Source organism: Suillus plorans, assembly GCF_016647745.1.
Source record: "Suillus plorans strain S12 chromosome Unknown HD556scaffold_1, whole genome shotgun sequence".
Classification (NCBI taxonomy): Eukaryota; Fungi; Basidiomycota; class Agaricomycetes; order Boletales; family Suillaceae; genus Suillus; species Suillus plorans.
In genome coordinates, this window is record NW_024537385.1 from 822,662 (window position 1) to 843,566 (window position 20,905).

The window sequence follows — 20,905 nt, forward strand, 5'->3', positions numbered from 1 at the left end:
CGTAACTATTATTGCCATATGCAACATACTGAAAACGGTTTGACGAAATGTACGTGCTGCACGTAGAAACAAACACTCACAAATTTAATGTGCGACGTAGTACCATAGTGTGGCTGTGATTTATTTGGTTGTTTCCCACGGGGTCAATGTTTGGGCACGCTTCAGCGGGGTGAGAGTGTCTGATAATCGCCGATGGCTTGCCTCATAGACGGGCTGGTCACGAGTCTAATATTTTGATCCCTCAGCAGATATAAGATTGTTGCGGCGATGCCGCTCTCAGATAATATCATATTAATGTTGCTTTAAATAACTTCATCGTCTGTTCTAACCTGCTTACTGATGCTGACATATCATGTACTAGGAATCTGCGGCCTTGGAGGAGAGTCGGAGCGAGTCCGAGTCGAGGCTCTGAACTTCAAAAGCTGACTAGTCAAGTCAAATTTCGGACTTACTACGGCCCAAGTTAGCATCGACTCAATTGACTCGGAGTCAATCCTTATCGATTGCAAGAAGTTATATCAGATGCTTTCAGTTGAGTCTGGGCTCACGCCGAGTCAGCCTCAATGATCAATTGAAAGGTTGATCAGTGCGCGGCCACCTCACTGTAGGCTGCTCACTCTTAGGCTCACTTCAAAGCTGAGTACACGAACGGGCCGTTCCGAATTTCTCGATCAGGTACAATGTCACGCTTTCAACCGGACGACTCAGAACGCCATGGCAATCATGAAGCTGGTGTGATCTACCCTTTTCAACCACCTTCATTCGGATCTCATCCACAGACTCTGAATCGGGAGGTTGAGCAGGCCCGAAACACTCTCCAGGCGGTCACGGTGAGGCTCGTCTCAAATTTTCTCAGAGTCGCTTTAGTGATCCAACATAGCAGCAGCAGCTGCTCAACTCGGAGAGTGTTGACAATACTAATAACCTGGACTCCCTGATTCGTACCTTCTCCAACGATGTTGAGTCCTGTAGAGTGCATCAGAACGTCACGGTAGTCCACCCGGTAAGTCGTGATAATCGATCGTTGTACTACAATGTTCGAATATTTGCAGATCAAACGTGATTTAATGACCCACGGAATTTTCGCCTCCCTCGGACGATCCAGTCACAACGACTCGCAGCCTGCCCCGGCGGACCAGGAATCCCCTCTCTACGATATCAACCCTTGGCCCGGTCCGCACACAGGTGACCCCAATCCTAATCCACATGCTGATTCCTTCTACTCTGAACCACTACCACCCCTCCGATTTGATCAGGCCAACCTCCCTGCAAATTCAGTCCCAGCGGTCAACTGGGTAGAAGGTCTATTTGACCATCTCCCGTCCGAACCACAGGCCAGCTACCAGGAGGCGGGACCCTCCCGCAGCGTGCCGAATCCCAATATCCCACAACGACTCACATTCGATGATGAGATAGCACACACGCGCTTATTGATTACCCGCGCCTCCTCACGTCTCGTTCAACGTAATAAGCCTTACGAAAAAACTCGGCCTTTGATGGGTCCTCCACGCCGTAACCCCAACCACTGGGAAAGTGACGTATTGGAAGTCATGAAATACTCCATATTCAATGGGGTGTTTTTGCCCAAGCCGCACGAACTTGTTGAGATGGCGCGACAAAGTCTAGATTTGTCATCCGATAACGGCGTCCAATGGGCTATGACAGAAGAAGGGCATGCGGGGGTAATGAAGATTTCGGAGGTCCTTGGAAATATAAGAGATAGTATAAAGGAGCTCACGCGAGCTTGGGTGATACCGGGATACCAAATTCCCCTCTACACCCAGACTGCGCCGATGATTCAGCTGTTCGTCGAGGAGCTCGTCAAAGAGTATAAGTATCTTAAAGGAGCTATTAACGTGAGTCTTTAGACCCCCTTCATTTTATTTCCATATCTCACAGTGGTACATTACTAGGTGCAGGGAACGATGGTTATCCTACCATTCGGGCATCAAGCGATCATAAGTTTTATCAAGCATTTGTTGTTTCATGACCGCCAATACTGGCGATACATCAGCCCAACCAAAAATCTTGGGCCCCTTCTCGCGTACACGAGCACACTCCATACTTGGGCATTGGACGAAATATCTACTGGACGTTTCTTTCCCATCGAATTCGATGTCATTGCGAAGCAGTCTACCTACAACGCATTTGTCCAGCTCTTCGAAACATTAACTGACGAGGAACGTCATGCGCTCAACACATATATCATGGCACAGGCTTGACCAGCTAGTGAGTTAGTAGTACAGACATCGAAATGGATCAAGTTCACAATGTCACAACTAGTAGGAACGTATCTTCACTACTAACATTGCTCATTCAAAAGGGGCGATCGAAAGTCCATGTCTACTAGACCCGCGTCTACTTGGTCAGCGATGTACATGATAATAATAAGAGACACCCCCATGTAAATCTGCGAATTGTGAATCGTACAAATTCGTGCACCCGTTGGGTGCCATGGTACACCGGCCCAGACTTTGACCTGACTGAATTACTACGCGGTGTCAATTTTAGACTCCGATGGCCTATAGTTCATGATCCACGACCACTAAACAATGCAAACACATACTCCTCCAAGCTCTATCGGCCACGCCCGTCAGAGTAGTGATGAATCTTGTCGAAGTTCACAACAGCTCCAGGATTCATGCAGCTCACGCCTCGGACGGAAGCACAGCAGAGTCTCACCATCTGACTCGATGACATCCGACTCGTCATCCAAACATCGACGATTATCATCGTCCAAAGACATATCAGACATCATCACCGCAATACCCAAACCTCCTGCAATTACCAAGCAGCTATCTCGATATGTCCTTCGTGCACAACAGAAGTTCACGCCGTATGAGAAGCTGCATGGTCGCTTGCCCAGTGCACTAGAGCTTCGCTATGCTGATAGGTTTTGCGGGAGGTACCCTGGCGAGACCGATATGAGTCTAGCAGATGTCCAAGTGGTGTGTTAGCTTAATTTTAGTTAAATGCGCAGTACTTATTGACAAGCAATCATATGCCAGGGCAAAGACGTCCTCGAGCGCGGTATTGCGCTCCTATCTGAGGAGACTATTGCTCAAATCATCGTCGCCAAGCGGGCTGCTTGTGAATCTATGCGCTTGCGCGCTATGACAATGGCTTGGGAAATACAGGCCTCATCGGAACACTCCAAGCTTCTTGAATTGATTTTCAAGGACGAAGCCAAAAAGTTTGCCGATCGTGCTGCGGCAGTTTCCTTTATGGAAACACTTGTTCCACAGGACAAGCAAGAGCTTGAGTCTACTGTAGACTTCCACGTCGGTGCATACAGTCATGACCTCACGTCACTTGCTGTTGGTGACCTACAACTTGAACAAATTGAGGACCTTGCACGCAACTTGCCCGAGAACCACAAGTCGCGTCATCATCATGATGCGGGAAGGAAATTTTCGGAGTCTGAGTCAGAGTCCGAATGGGATGGTTGAGGTTAGGCAATTATCATCCTGTGTCTACGAATACTGATCACGATAAAGTAGAAGGTGTTCTGTAAATACTCGCACTACCTACACATGACTGCATGCACAATATCCCGAAGAAGATTATAGCCTTAGCCAATGAAGTTAGAAATGCATGTATCTTGTGACTGTAATGTGGCGACTTCACCGACTGAAAATGATTTGATTGGCTGCATCAAGATAAGAATCATACATACGGGAATTCTATGTACGCCTTTGGCTCGCATATTTCTCTAATCGATTACACACATCCTCCATCTCAATGTCTATTCCCATGGGGAGTGTCTACCTTCAGGATACGGGGCGCCTGCGGTGGAGCCTCCGCCTCACCAGGTGATTGTGGATTGAGTTCTGGGTCGAGTTGTCTACGGGATATCAATCAGTTTGATGATTGTTTGAATGGAGGGAACTCACCCAAGCCTCCGTTTCAGGTTGCGCATAAATATTTCATCCTGCATTACTTCATGGTCTTCTGTTTGATGTCCTTTCAGCTCAATCGTGTGGGGTTCAAGGAATATAACGCCTCTGTGAATCTGTACGTCCTTCAAGAGGATCTAACGGCCGGACCATGACTCTATTCAAACAACACGCAAAGTGACTGACCAACACGTACCTTGTACCCCAGCGGTGTGACGCCAAGTTCAAGCTGCGGTATAGCACGATATTCCACAGCCTCGACAGTTGTGAAACCATCGCTTAACTCGAGACGCAGCATGCCTCTCGGATACTTTGGGATTGGGTCCTCGTCCTCTTCTGCGTCCTCTTTATCTTCGCTAACAAGGCCAGCCATGTCCCCTCCATCCATGCGTTTTTGCCTCACAGTCATCAAGCTAAACGCACTAATGCCAATGTCGCTGATGGCACGAATTTCTACGAGACATGGAAGGCCTGTAAGACGACCGTTTTGGATGGTACGGATATTTTGTGGGAGACCAGTGTTCGGCAGGGTGGAGTCTGAAAGATCGGACTGCAAAAGTTGAGAAGTTACATGGGAACTAAACTGTGGAAAATGATCAGTTGGAGAAAGGGTGTAAGAGGACGCGATCCATGAGCAACATTCACGAAGCCAGACCTGGGGATGAATAAATATCAAAAATGCGAACCAACAATTGGAATTTTACTGGATCTAAAGCTGGACAGGGATATTGTTCGTTGACCCATTTAACGAGTGCAGCGGGTTCAGTCATCGCCAACATTCTAGCTTGACACGGGAAGTCCCGGCGGACAAAAGTATCCCCGACTCGAAGCCCACGTGATTACTTCCGTGGAAAATTGAATGTGCTTCGGCGCTCACAAGCGCGGCGGGCACTGGCACTATCTGGCAAGTCCGAGTCGAATGCGCATTGGCACAGCACGAGTCATATGGCTCGTTCTTTTTTTACTCTTCGTTTATTTAATGATATCCTGCAATGCCCCAGGTTGTTCATGGGAGAAAGCAACCAATGGGACTAGTACTAGTGGTCGAGGACTCAACAGGCATCGTGCAACGTGCAAGCTTTACCAGCGGTCTAGCCTTCTAGCTAGCCAGAAAAGACAAGAGAGGGCCAGAGAGGCAGCCGCCAGGCTCACTCTGACACAATCTACGACCGTCAAATCAGGCTCAACCAACTCTTTGGTAAGTCTTTTCTACATATTCGGAAGCACAAACATATCTGACCGGTCACGGCCTTTAGAAAGTATCTCCCATTCACCGGCCCCGTGCGCTGGCAGAGCGTGACCGCTCAAAGCCCATTATTCCATGCAAATCATCAAGCACTGGCAGGGACCGGACGAGCCAAGCTGGCATGTCTACCGGGATAGCGGCGGGTTTGGGTCATAGTATGACACAGCAGTTTGAATCTCATAGTTCTGACGACACAGCACTGTTTGAGGCTGATGCTTTGGGTATGTCTTCGTCGACGAATCACCTAGCAAGTCAACTGATACCCGAGTTACTGTTTTGCGCTTCACTTGTCAGGAGAACCTTCGCACACTTCGATGGGACGCATACCGAGACATTTTGAGGATCTTCCTCTTTCTGACGAGGACACAAACGACTTTGATATAGCTGGTGTTTTGCCCACTCGAAATCCAGCCCCGCCTCAATCTGGAATACGCAGAGTTATATTAACGTTACGAGACACACTGCAGACTACTTTCAATTCTCTTGGACTTTCCCGATTGTACCCTCGTCGCCCATCCTTTGAACCAGATAAATTTATCATGTCCTCGCTACTTTCGACCACGTGTCCGACAGTCACGCAAAACACCTATTCAGACATCCTCCCGCCTCCATACCCTTTTCCTAACATGACGGTCTATAGACTCATGTCTTGGATGAATTCTGGCAGCAACCAGAAATCCGAGACTGAGGTCGCCCGTCTCGTTAAGGAAGTGATCATGGCAGAGGATTTCGACATAAGTCACCTGGAGGACTTCTCGGTGAAGAGGAGTTTATGTTAATTAGATAACGATCCCAGTGGGAAGAACATAGAGTTTCCGGACGACTGGACCCAGGCCAGCGTCACCATCGAGATTCCGACGAAATCGAAGGAGGAGGATGCGAGACCATTTTCCGTTCCCGGATTCCATTTTCGTCCCCTTGTCGAAGTAATTCGGTCAGCTTTCGCGGATATCCAAGCAAATGCGTTTCACCTTTCACCATTCAAGCGTCTGTGGAAGGATCCGTTGGACAGCCACGAAGAGCGCATATTCGATGAGTTGTATACATCTGACTCGTGGCTGGATGCCCAAGACGAGGTGCAGAAGCTCCCGAGGGAACCCGGATGTACACTAGAACGGGTAGTTGCTTCTCTCATGTTTTTTTCGGATGCCACGCACCTTGCAAACTTCGGAACGGCAAAGGCGTGGCCCCTGTACATGTACTTCGGAAACCTGACCAAGTATGCACGTTCTGCACCAAAGTCTGGCGCGTGTCACCTTGTCGGATTTTTACCATCGGTGAGTTGCCATATGTGTACAGTTTAAACATTATTTCATATTCCGTGTTAGCTGCCTGATAAAATCAAGGACGTTCTGAACGACTTGCCTCGAATATCAAAAAGCGGCATGGCTGCCCTTCACACGCACTGTCGACACGAATTATTCCACGGATGCTGGGATATCTTACTAGACAAAGAATTTCTTCACGCATATCGCCATGGCATTATATTAAGATGTGCCGATGGTGTCTTACGCAGGATATACCCTCGTATATTCACATACTCAGCCGATTATCCCGAAAAGTGCGTTTAGTCGTTGAAATTTGAAGGATTACTCAAAGATTTTCAGGGCCTTGATTGCCACCATTAAGGACATGGGCTTATGCCCATGTCCCCGTTGTCTCATTCCGAAAAGTATGTTTTCTTCTCTAGGCCTTGTTAACGACATGAAGAACCGTATGAATCATCTTCGGGTCTACGTCGAAACCAACATTGTTAAAGCCCGAGGGTTCATCTATACGTGGGGAAACACTGTTGACGGTGCGAAGGTTGAAGAGACGCTTGGAGAAGGCTCGTGGGTACCTGTATTAGTAAGTACAAGCCGTCTGCCGCTTTGTTGTACTGGCTTAGAAAGTAACTCACAGAACAAATTCGTCGAGAGGCTGGGCACGCTGGGCCTTAACCCATTTCAGATGCTCGTTGTAGACTTTATGCATGAATGCGAGCTCGGTACTTGGAAGGCATTATTTACTCACCTCGTCAGGATTCTTTATGCACTTCCCGGGGGGAATCAGCTGGTTTCGACTTTAGACTCGAGGTAAGTGGCGTTTGCATACCACTTCTGTCGTGTAACAACTCTATCCCACCATAGATTTCGTCAGGTTCCGATGTTCGGTAATGGGGTAATTCGAACATTTACGAACGACACGTCCGAGATGAAGAGACTTGCGGCACGAGACTTTGAAGACATCTTGCAGGTTGTTCTCGCTTTACTTACTATTCTCTACTTAGCTGATGGCGGCCTCTCTAGTGTGCGATACCTGTATTCGAGGGGTTGTTTCCACCTCGCCATGATGTGATCGTGCAGTCTCTTTTATATAGATTTTGCCAGTGGCACGCACTTGCCAAGCTAAGGATCCATTCAGAGTCGACGCTGGGTCTTTTCGAGAACACATTCAAGATTCTCTCTAAACAGTTACGGAAGTTCCATAACTTTACTTGCGCTGCCTTTACCACTGTGGAATTACCGAAGGAGAAGGCAGCTCGCCAACGACGGCTTGCCCAGCATGCTCCCAATAATACTCCTTCAGAACCTGCCGGACCAAAGGTGAAAAGGTTCAATTTGAACACCTACAAGTTTCATGCAATGGGTGATTATGTGCGAACCATCAAACTCTTCGGTACGACAGATTCTTTTACCACTCAGATTGTAAGCATTGTCTCTTCTCTTCCAAGGGCGTTTCTGAAATCATGTTATTGGCTAGGGGGAGCTGGCGCACAGAGCCTTGAAAGCATTCTATCCGCTAACTAGCAAGTTAGACACTCCGGCACAGCTAGCGAAACACGAACGCAGGCGCCGTGTACTACGGCGAGTCGCGGAGGCAGCTGGTATCTCCTCCTCGAGCAACCAATCACCGACCGACTCTCCTGCCTCGTCATTGTCCAAAGACCATCATTTTATCGCAACAAGTCGAAACGCTCCAGTTTCTTTGTTCCATTTCCTCAAAGAACACGACGATGATCCAGCTACTGAGGTGAAATTATTTTTTCAGCCCATTTAACCACCAGTTCGCTTATGACTACTGCAGAACTTCATTCCCAAGCTAAAGGATCATATTTTGTATAGGCTGAGGAAGCTGGACGTTACTCATTGCGACCATACATTCACAGATGAGGAACGTAATTCGGTTATCATTCCCAACAATACGGTTTACTCGGTACAAACGATGAGGGTACACTATACTACCTACGACATGAGGCGCGAATACGATACCGTCAATCCCAGGACACATGCAGATATTATGGTACTTTCAGGAGAAACCTCACCTAGCCACCCATACTGGTACGCTCGTGTACTGGGCATTTATCATATGGACACGTGGCTTCAAGATGTCGCTGGTCGAACCGAGACACGGCACCTCGAGGTCCTCTATGTCAGGTGGCTTGCACCATTAGTATCGTCAGGCTACCAGTCAGGCATGCAACACGCTCGCCTTCCCAAGGTAGCATTTGTCGAAGAGTCGGACCGTGACGCGTTCGGATTTCTTGATCCGGGGCAAGTCATTCGAGGAGCCCATTTAATTCCCGCATTCGCTTCAAGGCGCGGTGTTAGTTCACTTCGCCACGGAAAATCGTTAGCACGTGCCGAGGAGGAGCTAGATGACTGGGAAGCATATTACGTTGGAATGTGAGTCCAGCGCGTCTTCTTCTGGCTTCAATAGCGACTCAAGCTATCTGTTGGACTTAGTTTTGTCGATCGTGATATGTTTCTGCGTTATACTCACTTAGGGGTAGGACACCCAGCAAGTCTGCGGAGGGTGGTGAGACACTGTTCTGGCTTCGATTCATCGGCACCGGTGGAAGCTATGGATGTTGATGAAGGCCAAATCAATGAGGGCCGAAACGAAAAAGATGACAATGAAGAGCAGATGGATGATGATCCGGCTGAGGAAGAGGAAGGTGAACGTGACGAGGAAGAGGAGGACGAGGACGAGGAAGCATCTGATCATGAGTGTGATGATACTGGAGAGGAAGTGGACAATGACCTCTCCTTTTGATGTAAATCCTGTACGCGTGCCACTCTCATAACTGTGACTTAAGGTTGACTTGACTGGCGTTAGTAGGGCTAATGATGCGTATGATAGTAATCTCCAAGTCACTCAAAATGTTTCGAAATTCGTCACCTGCAAGTCCACGGACCCGTCTACATCACGTGCGTATTTTACAAGTGTCACTTGTACTGAACGACGCCGACGCCATATTATTATTACAGTCTACATATCTCATGCCTCTCAAGCTTGGCTTGGATGAGTCTACATACAGCATGGACCTTGGGCATTCGTTGTCCTCTAGCGTTGTTGAATACCAGACAGCCGTCCTCCATGGTGACATGGACTCGGCGGCCGAAATTTTACCCACTTTGCCCGAGGAACAGCTAAACAAAGTTGCTCTGTTTCTGGAGGGTCGAGGTATGTATGGTTCTAATTACTTATTAGGGCCCAGGATTCAGTCTCTCTTTCCTTAGACCTCAAGGAGCTTGCTCTGCAGGTCACCACAGACCCCGATCACAAGTTCGACCTCTCACTGCAGCTCGATGACCTAGACACGGCGGTCAGGATCGCGCGCTCCGTCTCAGAGCCAGAATCGGAGACGAAGTGGAAAGCAATCGGCGATCGTGCCCTTATGGTATGGCGATTTGACCTGGCTCGGGAGGCGTTCGAAAAGGCGGGTGATTTGAGTACGCTGATGCTTCTTCTGCTTTCGATGGGCGATCGAGAGGGACTGCACAAGCTTGCAGCGACGGCTGAAGAGAAGGGTGCAGAAAATTTGGCGTTTGCGACGCTGTTTCAACTGGGCGAGGCCAAACCGTGTGTGGATCTACTTCTGAAAACGAATCGTGCACCAGAAGCTGCGCTCTTTGCACGAACATATGCACCAAGGTATGTGTGATTCAGCCGTGAATGTAATTTTAAAACTGATTTCGGCACAGCGAAGTACCTAACGTGGTCGACGTATGGCGAGACGAGCTGCGGACTAAAAATCAAGGCAAGATCGCAGGAAGCGTCGTGCACCCATCTGAGCATGCAGAACTATTTGAGGAAGGGTGGGAAGAGGCTCTTGCACGCGAGGCTGGTCTCTGTACAAATTCTCGTGACGTTGCCAAGCAAACGTCGTTTGCAGTTAACAGAACTACTTAAGCACAGAGTATATGTCGAAACCCTCGCTGATATAAAGCCGAAGTCGCCCGCAGTTGAATGATCCCAGTAAGAACTGGTTGAAACAGCCGAGGTGTGCCAGGATATGCTTATGATAGTAGTTGAGTCGATTAGCACATTTACAATTCAGACGGGGGAAGTAAAACACGCCTGTAGCACTAGCATAGCTCAAAAACACTACAGACAACGAAAACGCGAAACAAGGTGTTGATCGCAGCATCGAAAGTGTAGTACGGGGTGAGTATCGAAACAGTGTTAAAAGTGTCCGTAATGCGACAGGTAGGATGGAAAATGGCATTGAATGTGTAACGCGAAGGAGTGGAGATCTACTAGTACATCTTGCCTGTATTGACACTGGACAGTCTTGTCCTATTTGTTTCCAGTAGCCTAGAAACAATCCGTCAGAATAGATAGTGACGGCAACAATATCACTCACAAGCGTGTTCGGTTCATTGTCATATTCCGAGATTAAGATGAGTGGATATCTGTACACAGGGAATCAAGTCACATACCTTCCTCTGCTCTTCCGAATCGTTGAGACTGCCATAGTAGACACGTAAGGCGAGAATGGATGTAGCCGCTGATGTGCGTGTAGAGCCGTTTAGCGTCGCCGGCAGTGGATAAAGTCACGAGAGGATGGTCTGTCCCTTGAGTACCTTCGGGAACCTAGAAACAATTAGTTAGAACGGCAACAACAACTATTGTACTTACTAGTTTCCTTGCTTTAGCCGCGTCAAACATCCAGAATAAGTTAGTGAATATGTGCACACAAGGCAACCGAGACTAGTACTCGAAGCTTCAGATCATCGTACTGCGTGCTTGTAGAGAAACCGTGATTGCGGAGGAGCTGCAGGCGCGCCTCTGCAATTGTGGCGTCGAGAGCTTCCAAATGATACGGAGGAAAGTAAATATTCAAACTTCCGTTGGAATGAGTGTTGTGAGTAGCGAAAGAAAGATGATAACAAAATTAACTCAATAAAAGAATTGGAAGTGTGGGGAAAGAAATCAAAAGAACTCGTCAGATGAAGCAAATAAAACTATCGTAAAAGACATACAGATACGTCGAAACCAGAGGGAATGAGGAAATCAAAACTGAAGCATCGAAGATAGAATAAGATAAGTACTGCTCACACCAAATTATCAAAAGTGAAATCAAACAAGCTGAAACGTACTGTCAAGTGCAACCATCCCACTCTCGCCAGACTCGGACTAGATAGAACTCGTAGCCCTCAAACTCCCAAACGAGATCCTACATGCGGCACGGCGAAGCGTGGTTGGATGCGTCTGGGCTTAGCAGGTGTACTTTGGGATTGACTCGCCAGAGTAGGTTGGTTTTTAGTAGCGCGTGTCCGAGGCATGGTTAGTGGTAAGTAGGGGTTTATTTACGCGTTGTTTGCATATTGACAACAAGCCGATGTTTGGCTGTGTTAGGTATCACGTGAATTTGGTCTGTTCGTCTTTCGATGACAAAGTCCCTGCCAATTCTCCTCCTTACGACTGTGCTGATCGACCGTCTCCAATGTAAGATGTGACCGTTTGTTATTCTCATTAGATGCTCAGCCCGAACAATAGATCCTGCAGTTTACCCTCATTTTAACTTATATCCTTCGATTGCATGCTCAGTTATCACTTCTGCTGAAAAGACGGCCGCCTCTCAGCCAAAAAAATCTGTCATTGTGGAACTTGCTCCAGCTTACCCCCTATTTAATCTTTGTGAGTGGTCCTTGGCGTCACACTTTTTTCTGGGCTGATTGTTTTTAGACCCGCCGCTTTACCTGTATAACCTCAATTCGATTTATCCGGCACCGGCCATCGAATTATCTTCATCTGTAGTGCTCCCCAGTAGCTATCCGTGGTTGATTATATGTGAGTTATCTTGCGCCCTTTCTTGAACGAGGTCTAACGCGCGCTAGAATCTCCTGTTTACCCTCATGTGAACCTGTATCCACAAGCCAGTACTGAGGTGGCTGGACCCCGGAGAGCAAAAGACGAGATTGCGCAGCCCGTTCAAGTAAAACCTCGGCCACAATATCCTGTTTTCGATATCTGTATGTGGAACAAGCGCGCATTGATTACTGGTTTGTATCTCATTGTCTCCTAGATCCTGCAGGCTATCCGTGGAGCCTGAAAACAGTATATCCCCCAACCGAAGTCGAAGATGCCTCTGAAATCACTATCCGCTTGTCATCATGCTATCTATGGCTGGACATCTGTGAGTCACCCAGTATTTTTCATAACGAGTCACCCTGACTGGCGCGTTAGATCCCTCGGTTTACCCTTTTGTTGAGCCATACCCGACGTTAAATAAGACGTGCGAGAGCCCTATGAGCATATCTCAGACTCACTACAAGTCGGAATGTGTGAAAGTCACCTTAGCTAGGTATTACCCGTCATTCGATTTATGTAAGACCTCACCTTCACCCTCGAGTCTGATGTACTGAACCTTTCATTCTAGATCCTGCGGCATATCCACACTTTGGCCTGTATCCTACCTTACCAAAAATTGGGTCCGGAGGTTCGCAACAAGAGGCGTCTGCCAAGGTAAAGCAGGAGACTCAATTCGGTGAATAGTGATTCAGAATCTTTACTCCTTTCAGGACATTGTCGATAGCGTATCAGGTGACCTTGCGGGCACTTACCCATACATTTGCCCTTGTGAGTTGGCTCAAGTGAAAGTGAGCAATTGCCCGATACTTAATTTGCTTCATGTAGATCCTCCCGCTTATCCTCACTTTGACCTGTATCCACGTGTTCAGATACATGTGTCCAGTGATGACAAGGATCTGACGACCAGCAAGTTCATCGCTGCGAGTAGCACGTATCCCTTTTTGGTCATTTGTAAGCTCTACATTATGTCCTACTACTCGCTTTCTCACAAAGTACGCAGATCCTGCTGTGTATCCGCACTTCGATCTGTATCCCGCCCGTGCGGCAGAATTAGCAAGTCGGGAGGAGGACATTACCAACAATCAGCTTTTCATTTCGAGCAGCACGTACCCCTTATTGGTCATTTGTGAGTTTTACATTATGTCCTCTTACTTACTTCTCACGGAGTACCTAGATCCTGCTGTGTACCCCCACTTCGATCTGTATCCCGCCCGTGCAGCAGAATTGACGAGTCAGAGGATATGACCAATGGCAAGTTCTCTGTTCCAGTGTATCCCTTCCTTGTCGTTTGTGAGTTCCGCATTCAGTTTTTTCTTAGCCATCTTCTCATAGTGTATGTAGATCCTGCCGTGTATCCGCACTTCGATCTGTATCCTGCCCGCGCGGCAGAATTAGCGAGTGGGGAGGCGGACATAACTAACAGCAAGCCTTCCGTTTCGAGTAGCACATACCCCTTCTTGGTAATTTGTGAGTTCTACATCACATTTTTCTCCCTTTTCTTCTCACAGAGCATGTAGATCCTCATGTATATCCTCACTTCAATCTGTATCCCACTTGCGCTGCAGAGCTAGTGACCCGGGAAGAGTCCAACATTCTGTTAGAATGGACCACGGGTACCCAGTCTTGAATATCTGTGAGTATGCGTGCCCACTCTCTTCTTTCTCAAGTAGGCGCTGGGCCAACAGGTCTAGTAGCAGCGTTGACGACCTGCATCTCAGTTCGTATCATCGATAAAGACCCCAATCCTCGCATCGGACAGCGTAGTCCTGGCATAATGGTTCGTCATACAGACACTTGTCACATCACCCGTAGTCTGACTTATAGTCGCAGGCGTCGTACGCAAGTAGCTTCAGTTCACATTTTTAGGCGAGACTAGAGATGATGTCCGAATAATCACGGGATGTATGTGTTCAAAGGGCGTTGGTTTTGATACAGTGGTGCATCCGATTTCTGCTTACTAATGAAGGAGCGCTCCTAATACTGTCGTGAAAGTATCGGCACCAAATTGGAAACTTTAAAACGAGGGTATGTTCAGTCTCTGCTTTCGAGGCTTGGGAATGTATATATTGACTCTATGCAGCACCTCATTGCGTCCAACAGACAAAATTGGCGAGGATGGCTGGCAATTCATCATCATTTTGAGCTTCCTGACTTTGTGGAACCGTCTGGCTTGGCAGAACTGTCTAACGTTCTTTTCGACACGCAGGGCGAGGAAGGTCATGGTCTGCGCCCGGGTCTCCACTACAGGATTCGCCTGGCGGGTTCCACGAGGCATTGGAGTTGGTTCATTCAGAACTGAGCGATCAAGCGTTGCGATTGACTGCCCGCCTCGAGCAGACTTTTGGCGCCTTTTTGCTAGTACAGCAGCGCGGTGGAGAATACAAGAGAAATGCGTCAGATCATGATATTATTGCACAAGTCAAAGAACTTTCTTCTATTCCAGACCTAGAGATATCGTGGTGGCATGCATTTTCGTATTACTCAGTACATTCATAATCTAAGAGTGCCAAGCAATAACACTTCCATGCTCTCCAGTCATGAGCTACCCCATGGCTGACGGTTGCGAATTGGATGGACGAGGAATATAATCATCATGAGTTAAGTCATCGTCAGCATCATTGTGCTGTAAATGGATGTGAAGCTTGGACTAGTACAGCGAGTTAAACACTGCGGCCGCTGCCAGCTGTACTAGAGACGCTTTCGCATCGGAAACCTATATATCGTGTTACAGTGTGGTAGCAATATTACGCACATTATATAGCTATCTCTTGCCAGGTAAATCAAACCACAGAAGACGGAAAGCACGAATGCTCAACAGCCCAGACACAATTGCCTACCATCAATTTTTTAGGTTGTGATGGTACAATATCATTGCATCGTCATAGCCTGCAATATTAATATATATATGACAACTAGTGCTAGTGCTACTTTTCACGATAAAGGCATGAATAGCTTTGACATTGAAAAATTAAATTGCGACAAATAAACATGTTTAACAACTTGTACATGATTAGGGTACGATCCCTTGTTGGCCGCGATGTCGCAATGTCGCAATGTCGTCAGTAACTCCTCATTGTAATCAAAATTTGCATCCATCCATGGCTATGTACCAACAACTCGAATTTTTCGCGGTGTAGATAGCTATGTTTAGCCGGAGCAGAATTACATACTTCTATAGTTCTCACGACTACAATATCACGGACTCATGAATTTACTGATGGACAGGAGCTATGATCAACGGACGTTTTGGCCCTTTTTATTGCAAGGCACTACATACGGAGCTGTCTTGCAGATCAATATCCCGCAGTGCTCATGATACATTGTACAGCCATATGTCTTGTTTTAACTTCATAATCTGAGGTAAAGAAAATACACGTACTTCGTAACCAAAGGCTCTCTTTTACAGTAGGAATACACGAGGGCAGGCTGTAGTTACGGCCATTCAACCGAATGAAAGAATACCGAATTAGCGTCAGAATTCCTTGCGGTGCTCTAGGAGGACCATACACTCAACCCCAGTCTGAGCAGAGCAGACTGTCAAGAATGGAAAGGTACACCAAACTCTCCTTACGGTTTTTGTTTCATACCAAGAACGTTTAGCAGATATACAGGGTGAATCAATAGCATCATTAGAAACAAGCATCGGAAGCACGCAAATACTAAGGCTCGACTGTGACATTGACTACTTCAAAGCGTGTCTCGAAGACAACGACACGCGAGAACTTGGAGTGCGTTCGGACTTATGACAGTATGAAAGTCTGAATAATTGAGGATTAAAAACACACTGCGGTAACGATGCAGCCAGGTACTGTATCGAAGTCGGTAATCTTCAGGGGGATGCAGGAACAACGAGATGAAGGGGAAGGGACAGGTGCTGGGACATATGATACGAATATTGCAAGGATGCTGTAGAAAAACATCAGTTAATGAGTGTAGTTAGAGGTTGGACGAGAGAACGGAGAACGGATATGACAAAGGTTTATTGGATGGGGACTGTTCAATTCGACAGCATCACCGTTACATTGACCTTACGTAGGACGATGCAGGCTTCCCGATGTTCTAAGGCGTACATTTGTCTTACCCAGTGGAGCGGGGCGTCCCATCAGACCTAGGCAGGTCCGGGCGCGGTGGCAAATGTCCTGGCTCGTAGTCGGTAGTCCTCGCGCGTGTCGTAGACTCGTAGTCTGTCCTCAATAGATAGAGCCGTAGCCTCCTGCTATAGAGGTTTGGCCTTGGTCCCCTTTGCAGTCCGTCCCGTTGCACCAGGAGTCCAGGACAGGAAAATTCGGTTTCCAAGCAAATCTGCTGTTTCCTCTGATGTGTTGATGTGTGAGACTGAGACACCTCCCGAGTCCCGATTCTCTTCCAGATAATGATCCTGGTTTACTATAAGAAACCCTCAAGTCTGTTCTGGAGAGAAACATGGGAATGGAGAGGGAGTATGCATTTGTATACGTGCTTCACTGCTTCTGCAGCTGGTACGCGTAATGTCTGACTGCCAGGATAAACGAAGTTTTTATTGGATGACCAATGGGAGCCGCGGCGCCGGTGGCTGATCCGGCTGAGTCTAGTTACATAAGCTCCTCGTCGAACGACCTCGAAACGGATCGATACCTAGGTTTTCTCGACTTCTATCTATACACGTACATGTCCAATACATGTCTACCTCTTACTCGTCGATTTTCACTGGGAGCTTAAGTTAAACTTTAACTTTTACATCCCCTGCTTTTTGATTCTGATAATTACTACATTCTTAGGCTCCAGGAAATACAAACGCAATGGTATTTTCTACACAGCCCAGCGATCGTGCATGTGTAGTAACGACTCGGAGGGCACGTTCTGTCCGAATAAATACAAAGGTAAGGAGACAATACAAGGGTACCCCCTTTAGCGACTGGAACGTTCTTCAATCATACTGTGCCTCAACTTTTCATAAAAGTAAGGTTTACAACTAGTGTATGATATCTCGGGACAAAGATGATGGGCGTCCAGGCGATGCCCAACGATGTCAGAAATTTGCTCATACCAGGATGCAGGCGCAGTAGTTTCTTGGCAGTGACTCGGATGGAGCATCACGAACGCCGGATCCAACTGGATCTTTCCGCGGGGCCAAGTGGAATTCGTGAGTTTTTCCTTTTCATCAGAATGCCAGTATCACATAACGGATTCTTAGTACGTTCCTCCATGATAGTTGAACAAATTTTCAGTGCCATCAATCAATACCGGGTAATTAACAATGAAATCTGGATCAGAGCGAACGTTATCAGTAGATGAAAGGACGCCGTCAGGTGTGCCACGATGGGGAGTAGGTGCGGCGGCACCATCTCTTTACGTTTAGGCAAACATTCAAGACAGCGTGCTTGCATTCGCATCCTCGTCGCCAAAAAGCAATTTCACACCCGCAACCGATGAGATTGTTCTGTAGGTGCATTCACTCTGATTGCGACTCGGCAGGTTGTAAATCGAACAACGTTCAAGACTTTTGTGATGCTGAGGCAACAGTTACCCACACGATGCAAGTCCAAATCCGCGGTGACTCAATGTTGCTACTTACCCTAATTACAGAGCCGATCAATTCGCTATCCTATTCGATCTACATACAGCAAAACTGGAAGTTTAAGACTGCCACGATACAGCATTGAGCTGAGTAAACCTTGTTGCACTATTGTAACAGATTTATTCTGTAGTAATCAAAGAAATCTGGTATATTGTCAAATTAAGCCGCCCTTTGATGCTACTACTATTACTCAACAGCATCAGTGAAGCGCTTTCAACTTTTTCGCACCGGTTCTTTAAGCGCGCGCTTAATCCCCATTCTCTCCGGATCAGCTTCCAGTGCGCCGGCAGTCTGATCCACCGTTAGGCCACACTCCGACTCTTGAAAAAACCTTGTGCTTGATCGGCCCGCTGGAAATGGGTATGGCCGCCCAGCCTCTCGAAGGCATGCAAACCAACTTGTTGATGGTTTCCTAAGGCCAAATGAAGTCCCGTCATCGCAGATTTGATCACAAGTCGCCGTTCCCAGTATTACACTACCATCATGATAGGGCCCCGAGGTGACACCCATGTCAAAGTGGTCGATTGCTGCTCGATCCATCTCTGCCATTCTTCGTGTGGTTGACATATCTGCAGTTCGCGGCTCAACCACGCATCTTACGAAATGATCCTTGCGATGGGTTGACGGCAATAGGTATCGACGCATCTCACCCCAGCACAACCCGCAGTTTGCCGTGCACTGTGTTGCACTCATCTTACATTACCGCAACCTCGGATACCGTAGAGGCGTCTTATTTTACCAGTTGCAAATAAATTGTGCTCATTTGCCGCTATGTGTATCTTATGATCGCAACAGCAGCTGCGCGCTTGCATTTCAGGACGTATTCTTTGATGATCGTTGCAATTGCGTCAAGTACACCGCAGTGATTTCATTCCGTTCTTTGCGAATCAGAGTCAACTACAATCTTACCTATGTCATTTTTACCAGACTTCCTCCGGTAAGGACGTGCGTACAAACTCTCACATATCGTGCGCAGTTATTATTGCACATGCAGACTTTTTCGGGCTGCTCATACAAGGCTTTGTGCATTCCCCTATATTTTTTGTGCGCCCCGAAATGATATGGGCAAATATATCTGACACACTTGAAATACTATTATAGTATGAATTACTCTTGCTGCAGCCGGATATTGTGACTGACGCGAATATAGTGAACATAGAACACCCAGGATGTCGAACGGTATATAGGTCTGATAAATACGCTAAATGATACAACTAAAAGCTACAAGGTATGTGAATCCGAAAAAAAAGTAATAAGTTATAGATGCTACATGTATTTAGATATTCAGGGATACTCGAATTCCGACGTGTAATCTAATTTACTCCTACCCTTTCTCAGTAGTATGGAGCTTGATTTATGTTAGAGTGAAGAAATGACGGGTCATTCTGCTGCGCCAAAAAATTGGAGGTATGTTGAAATTGCGAAGGGGTTGGTTGAAGTAAATTCCAGCCCAAGTCGCCCCCACCACCGACAACATAGTGGATCTCTGTCTGAGGATGGCCTTGATACTCTAGCATCGAGCTCGTCACCGATGTATCTGACATTGGACTATTGTTCCTTGTCCCTGGTGCAATAGTGTTTGTCCATGTCTCGTTGTTGTGGATTAAAGGGGGTTCTATGAATGTCTATGAGAACCCGTCGCTGACGATCCCAAAGTGCGTACCATAAGACGTGTGAGACCCCTGGTTAACTTCATAGGTCGATGCCGACAATAACTCCGAGAGTGGCTCATGCCTAGAATTTTCCCCAAGTTCTCTCGATAACTGCCGCAACAATTCTGCAGCTGTGAAGGGGTGATTTATAAATGATCATGCAAGCACGTATTTCAGAATAAGCATACCTTTCTTCAAGGTATCGCTCCTGGTCTGGGGTAGTTTTCCTGTCACCGAGCGAATCACTGCTCTGAGTTCCTGAAACCCATCCCCCTCTTTGACTCGATACTGCCTCTGCGATGCAATTTTGCTTTGCCTCGGGGGATGCTGGTGGCTTTGCGTATCGCGGTAGAGCTGCATATTTGCAATCGTGCAGTAGTGAGTCTACAGGTGGAGTTAGATGCCTGCTTTTATAACATCCTCTGCCCCGCCACGCATATTTCGTAAACTTTGTTTTTTTTGGACTGCCTACTGAACGTTTAACGCCCCAACTCGGAACATTATCAACATTACAGCGCTATTTTCTTTATTCGGGCAGACTACCGATTTTACTGCCACTAACCTTATGTGATCAATGATTTGGTCAATACCATCAAATGTGAACTCCGACTGTTGTTCCACATGCAAAAGGTTTGGCTATGCGCATTCATTTTCATTTTCAAGATACGCAAAAGTTTTGCTTGCTCCAAATCGCTCCGAGTCATTCGGATTATGATAAATCTGTGATGCTATGCTCATGTCTTTCAACACGTAAATCTTTGATAATTGATCCCCAGCACATGGTCGAAAACAGAACGAAGCACACTGAAATACTAGTAGGCGGCACGTATGGATGGTTGACTGACGGCGCTACTGCTGAGTTGATGACGAGCGAAGCTTGTCCCACCAACCGAAGACATGGTGGTTGGTATTAGTTATTGCAAAAGTTCCGAAAAGTTTCCCGTGTAGTGAGAGACACGGTAAAATATACGCCTTGCGCACGACATGTGTCGAGCATTGACGACTTGGAGATGACCGTTGAGCGCGTTCGAGGAGTTGGCTGGGGAAATATGGATGTATGATCTGAGGCGTTATGATTATGACTGTCTAAGAGGTAGAACCGGGGATCAAGATTGTGAATGATGGAATGCGAATCATGATCACAAATGAGGCTTGCAAGTCTCCGCACAAAAAAACAAAAAAAACATAACCGCACGAAACACACAGTCATTAGCAGTTTCTCATATCTACCCAACCCCCAAGCGAGATGCGCGTCTAAAACGGCCTGCGGGAATGGCGGACTGATGAGGGTGCGCCTCACACCAGGGCATTCGCAATTTCTGGGAAAAAACGACACATGGTGGTCCAGTAGATTAACAAGTATTGTCCCACGTAGGATAACCTCCTCAATGGACAAAAGTCGAAAAAAGAAGCTGGGCGCTTCTGCCATACACAGCATATACCGTAAGCTGTGAAGTGAACACGAGGATAATGC

At 47.2% G+C, this 20,905-nt stretch overlaps 6 protein-coding genes across 6 annotated transcripts; 4 read left to right on the plus strand and 2 right to left on the minus strand.

Annotated features, from left to right (window-relative positions):
• Window positions 1-680: 680 nt before the first annotated feature.
• HD556DRAFT_1435720 (uncharacterized protein) lies at window positions 681-2,222 on the plus strand (the record flags this gene model as incomplete). Its single annotated transcript, XM_041305471.1, has 4 exons — window positions 681-830; window positions 881-1,003; window positions 1,053-1,856; window positions 1,914-2,222. The coding sequence occupies 4 exons, from the start codon at window positions 681-683 to the stop codon at window positions 2,220-2,222; spliced, it is 1,386 nt and encodes a 461-aa protein (XP_041167659.1).
• Window positions 2,223-2,552: 330 nt separating this feature from the next.
• HD556DRAFT_1302396 (uncharacterized protein) lies at window positions 2,553-3,449 on the plus strand (the record flags this gene model as incomplete). Its single annotated transcript, XM_041299494.1, has 2 exons — window positions 2,553-2,948; window positions 3,009-3,449. The coding sequence occupies 2 exons, from the start codon at window positions 2,553-2,555 to the stop codon at window positions 3,447-3,449; spliced, it is 837 nt and encodes a 278-aa protein (XP_041167660.1).
• A 604-nt stretch (window positions 3,450-4,053) lies between these two features.
• Window positions 4,054-4,666, minus strand: HD556DRAFT_1223248 (uncharacterized protein; the record flags this gene model as incomplete). The annotated part of the gene is made up of 2 exons (XM_041296870.1): window positions 4,054-4,551; window positions 4,601-4,666. 2 exons carry the CDS (start codon window positions 4,664-4,666, stop codon window positions 4,054-4,056), a joined length of 564 nt encoding a protein of 187 aa, XP_041167661.1.
• Window positions 4,667-9,404: 4,738 nt separating this feature from the next.
• HD556DRAFT_1435724 (coatomer WD associated region-domain-containing protein) lies at window positions 9,405-10,317 on the plus strand (the record flags this gene model as incomplete). The annotated part of the gene is made up of 3 exons (XM_041305472.1): window positions 9,405-9,588; window positions 9,645-10,059; window positions 10,110-10,317. 3 exons carry the CDS (start codon window positions 9,405-9,407, stop codon window positions 10,315-10,317), a joined length of 807 nt encoding a protein of 268 aa, XP_041167662.1.
• A 1,481-nt stretch (window positions 10,318-11,798) lies between these two features.
• HD556DRAFT_1435725 (uncharacterized protein) lies at window positions 11,799-14,088 on the plus strand (the record flags this gene model as incomplete). Its single annotated transcript, XM_041305473.1, has 16 exons — window positions 11,799-11,856; window positions 11,908-12,048; window positions 12,097-12,177; window positions 12,249-12,383; window positions 12,437-12,547; window positions 12,598-12,738; window positions 12,791-12,876; window positions 12,933-12,990; window positions 13,048-13,173; window positions 13,223-13,348; window positions 13,397-13,435; window positions 13,492-13,512; window positions 13,564-13,689; window positions 13,740-13,835; window positions 13,893-13,999; window positions 14,053-14,088. The coding sequence occupies 16 exons, from the start codon at window positions 11,799-11,801 to the stop codon at window positions 14,086-14,088; spliced, it is 1,488 nt and encodes a 495-aa protein (XP_041167663.1).
• Window positions 14,089-18,932: 4,844 nt separating this feature from the next.
• On the minus strand, window positions 18,933-19,981 carry HD556DRAFT_1317247 (uncharacterized protein). Its single transcript, XM_041301181.1, has 3 exons — window positions 19,620-19,981; window positions 19,443-19,562; window positions 18,933-19,394 (listed from the first exon to the last, which is right to left on the minus strand). Exons 1-3 carry the CDS (start codon window positions 19,789-19,791, stop codon window positions 19,114-19,116), a joined length of 573 nt encoding a protein of 190 aa, XP_041167664.1. The 5' UTR covers window positions 19,792-19,981; the 3' UTR covers window positions 18,933-19,113.
• Window positions 19,982-20,905: the final 924 nt, after the last annotated feature.

Coding starts and splice junctions, on each gene's coding strand:
- HD556DRAFT_1317247 (XM_041301181.1), bottom strand. CDS start 19,791: ATGCAGCTCTACCGCGATACGCAAAGCCACCAGCATCCCCCGAGGCAA. Junction 19,563..19,619: donor GAGCGATACCTTGAAGAAAG/GTATGCTTATTC, acceptor ACCCCTTCACAG/CTGCAGAATTGTTGCGGCAG. Junction 19,395..19,442: donor GGGGTCTCACACGTCTTATG/GTACGCACTTTG, acceptor AGACATTCATAG/AACCCCCTTTAATCCACAAC.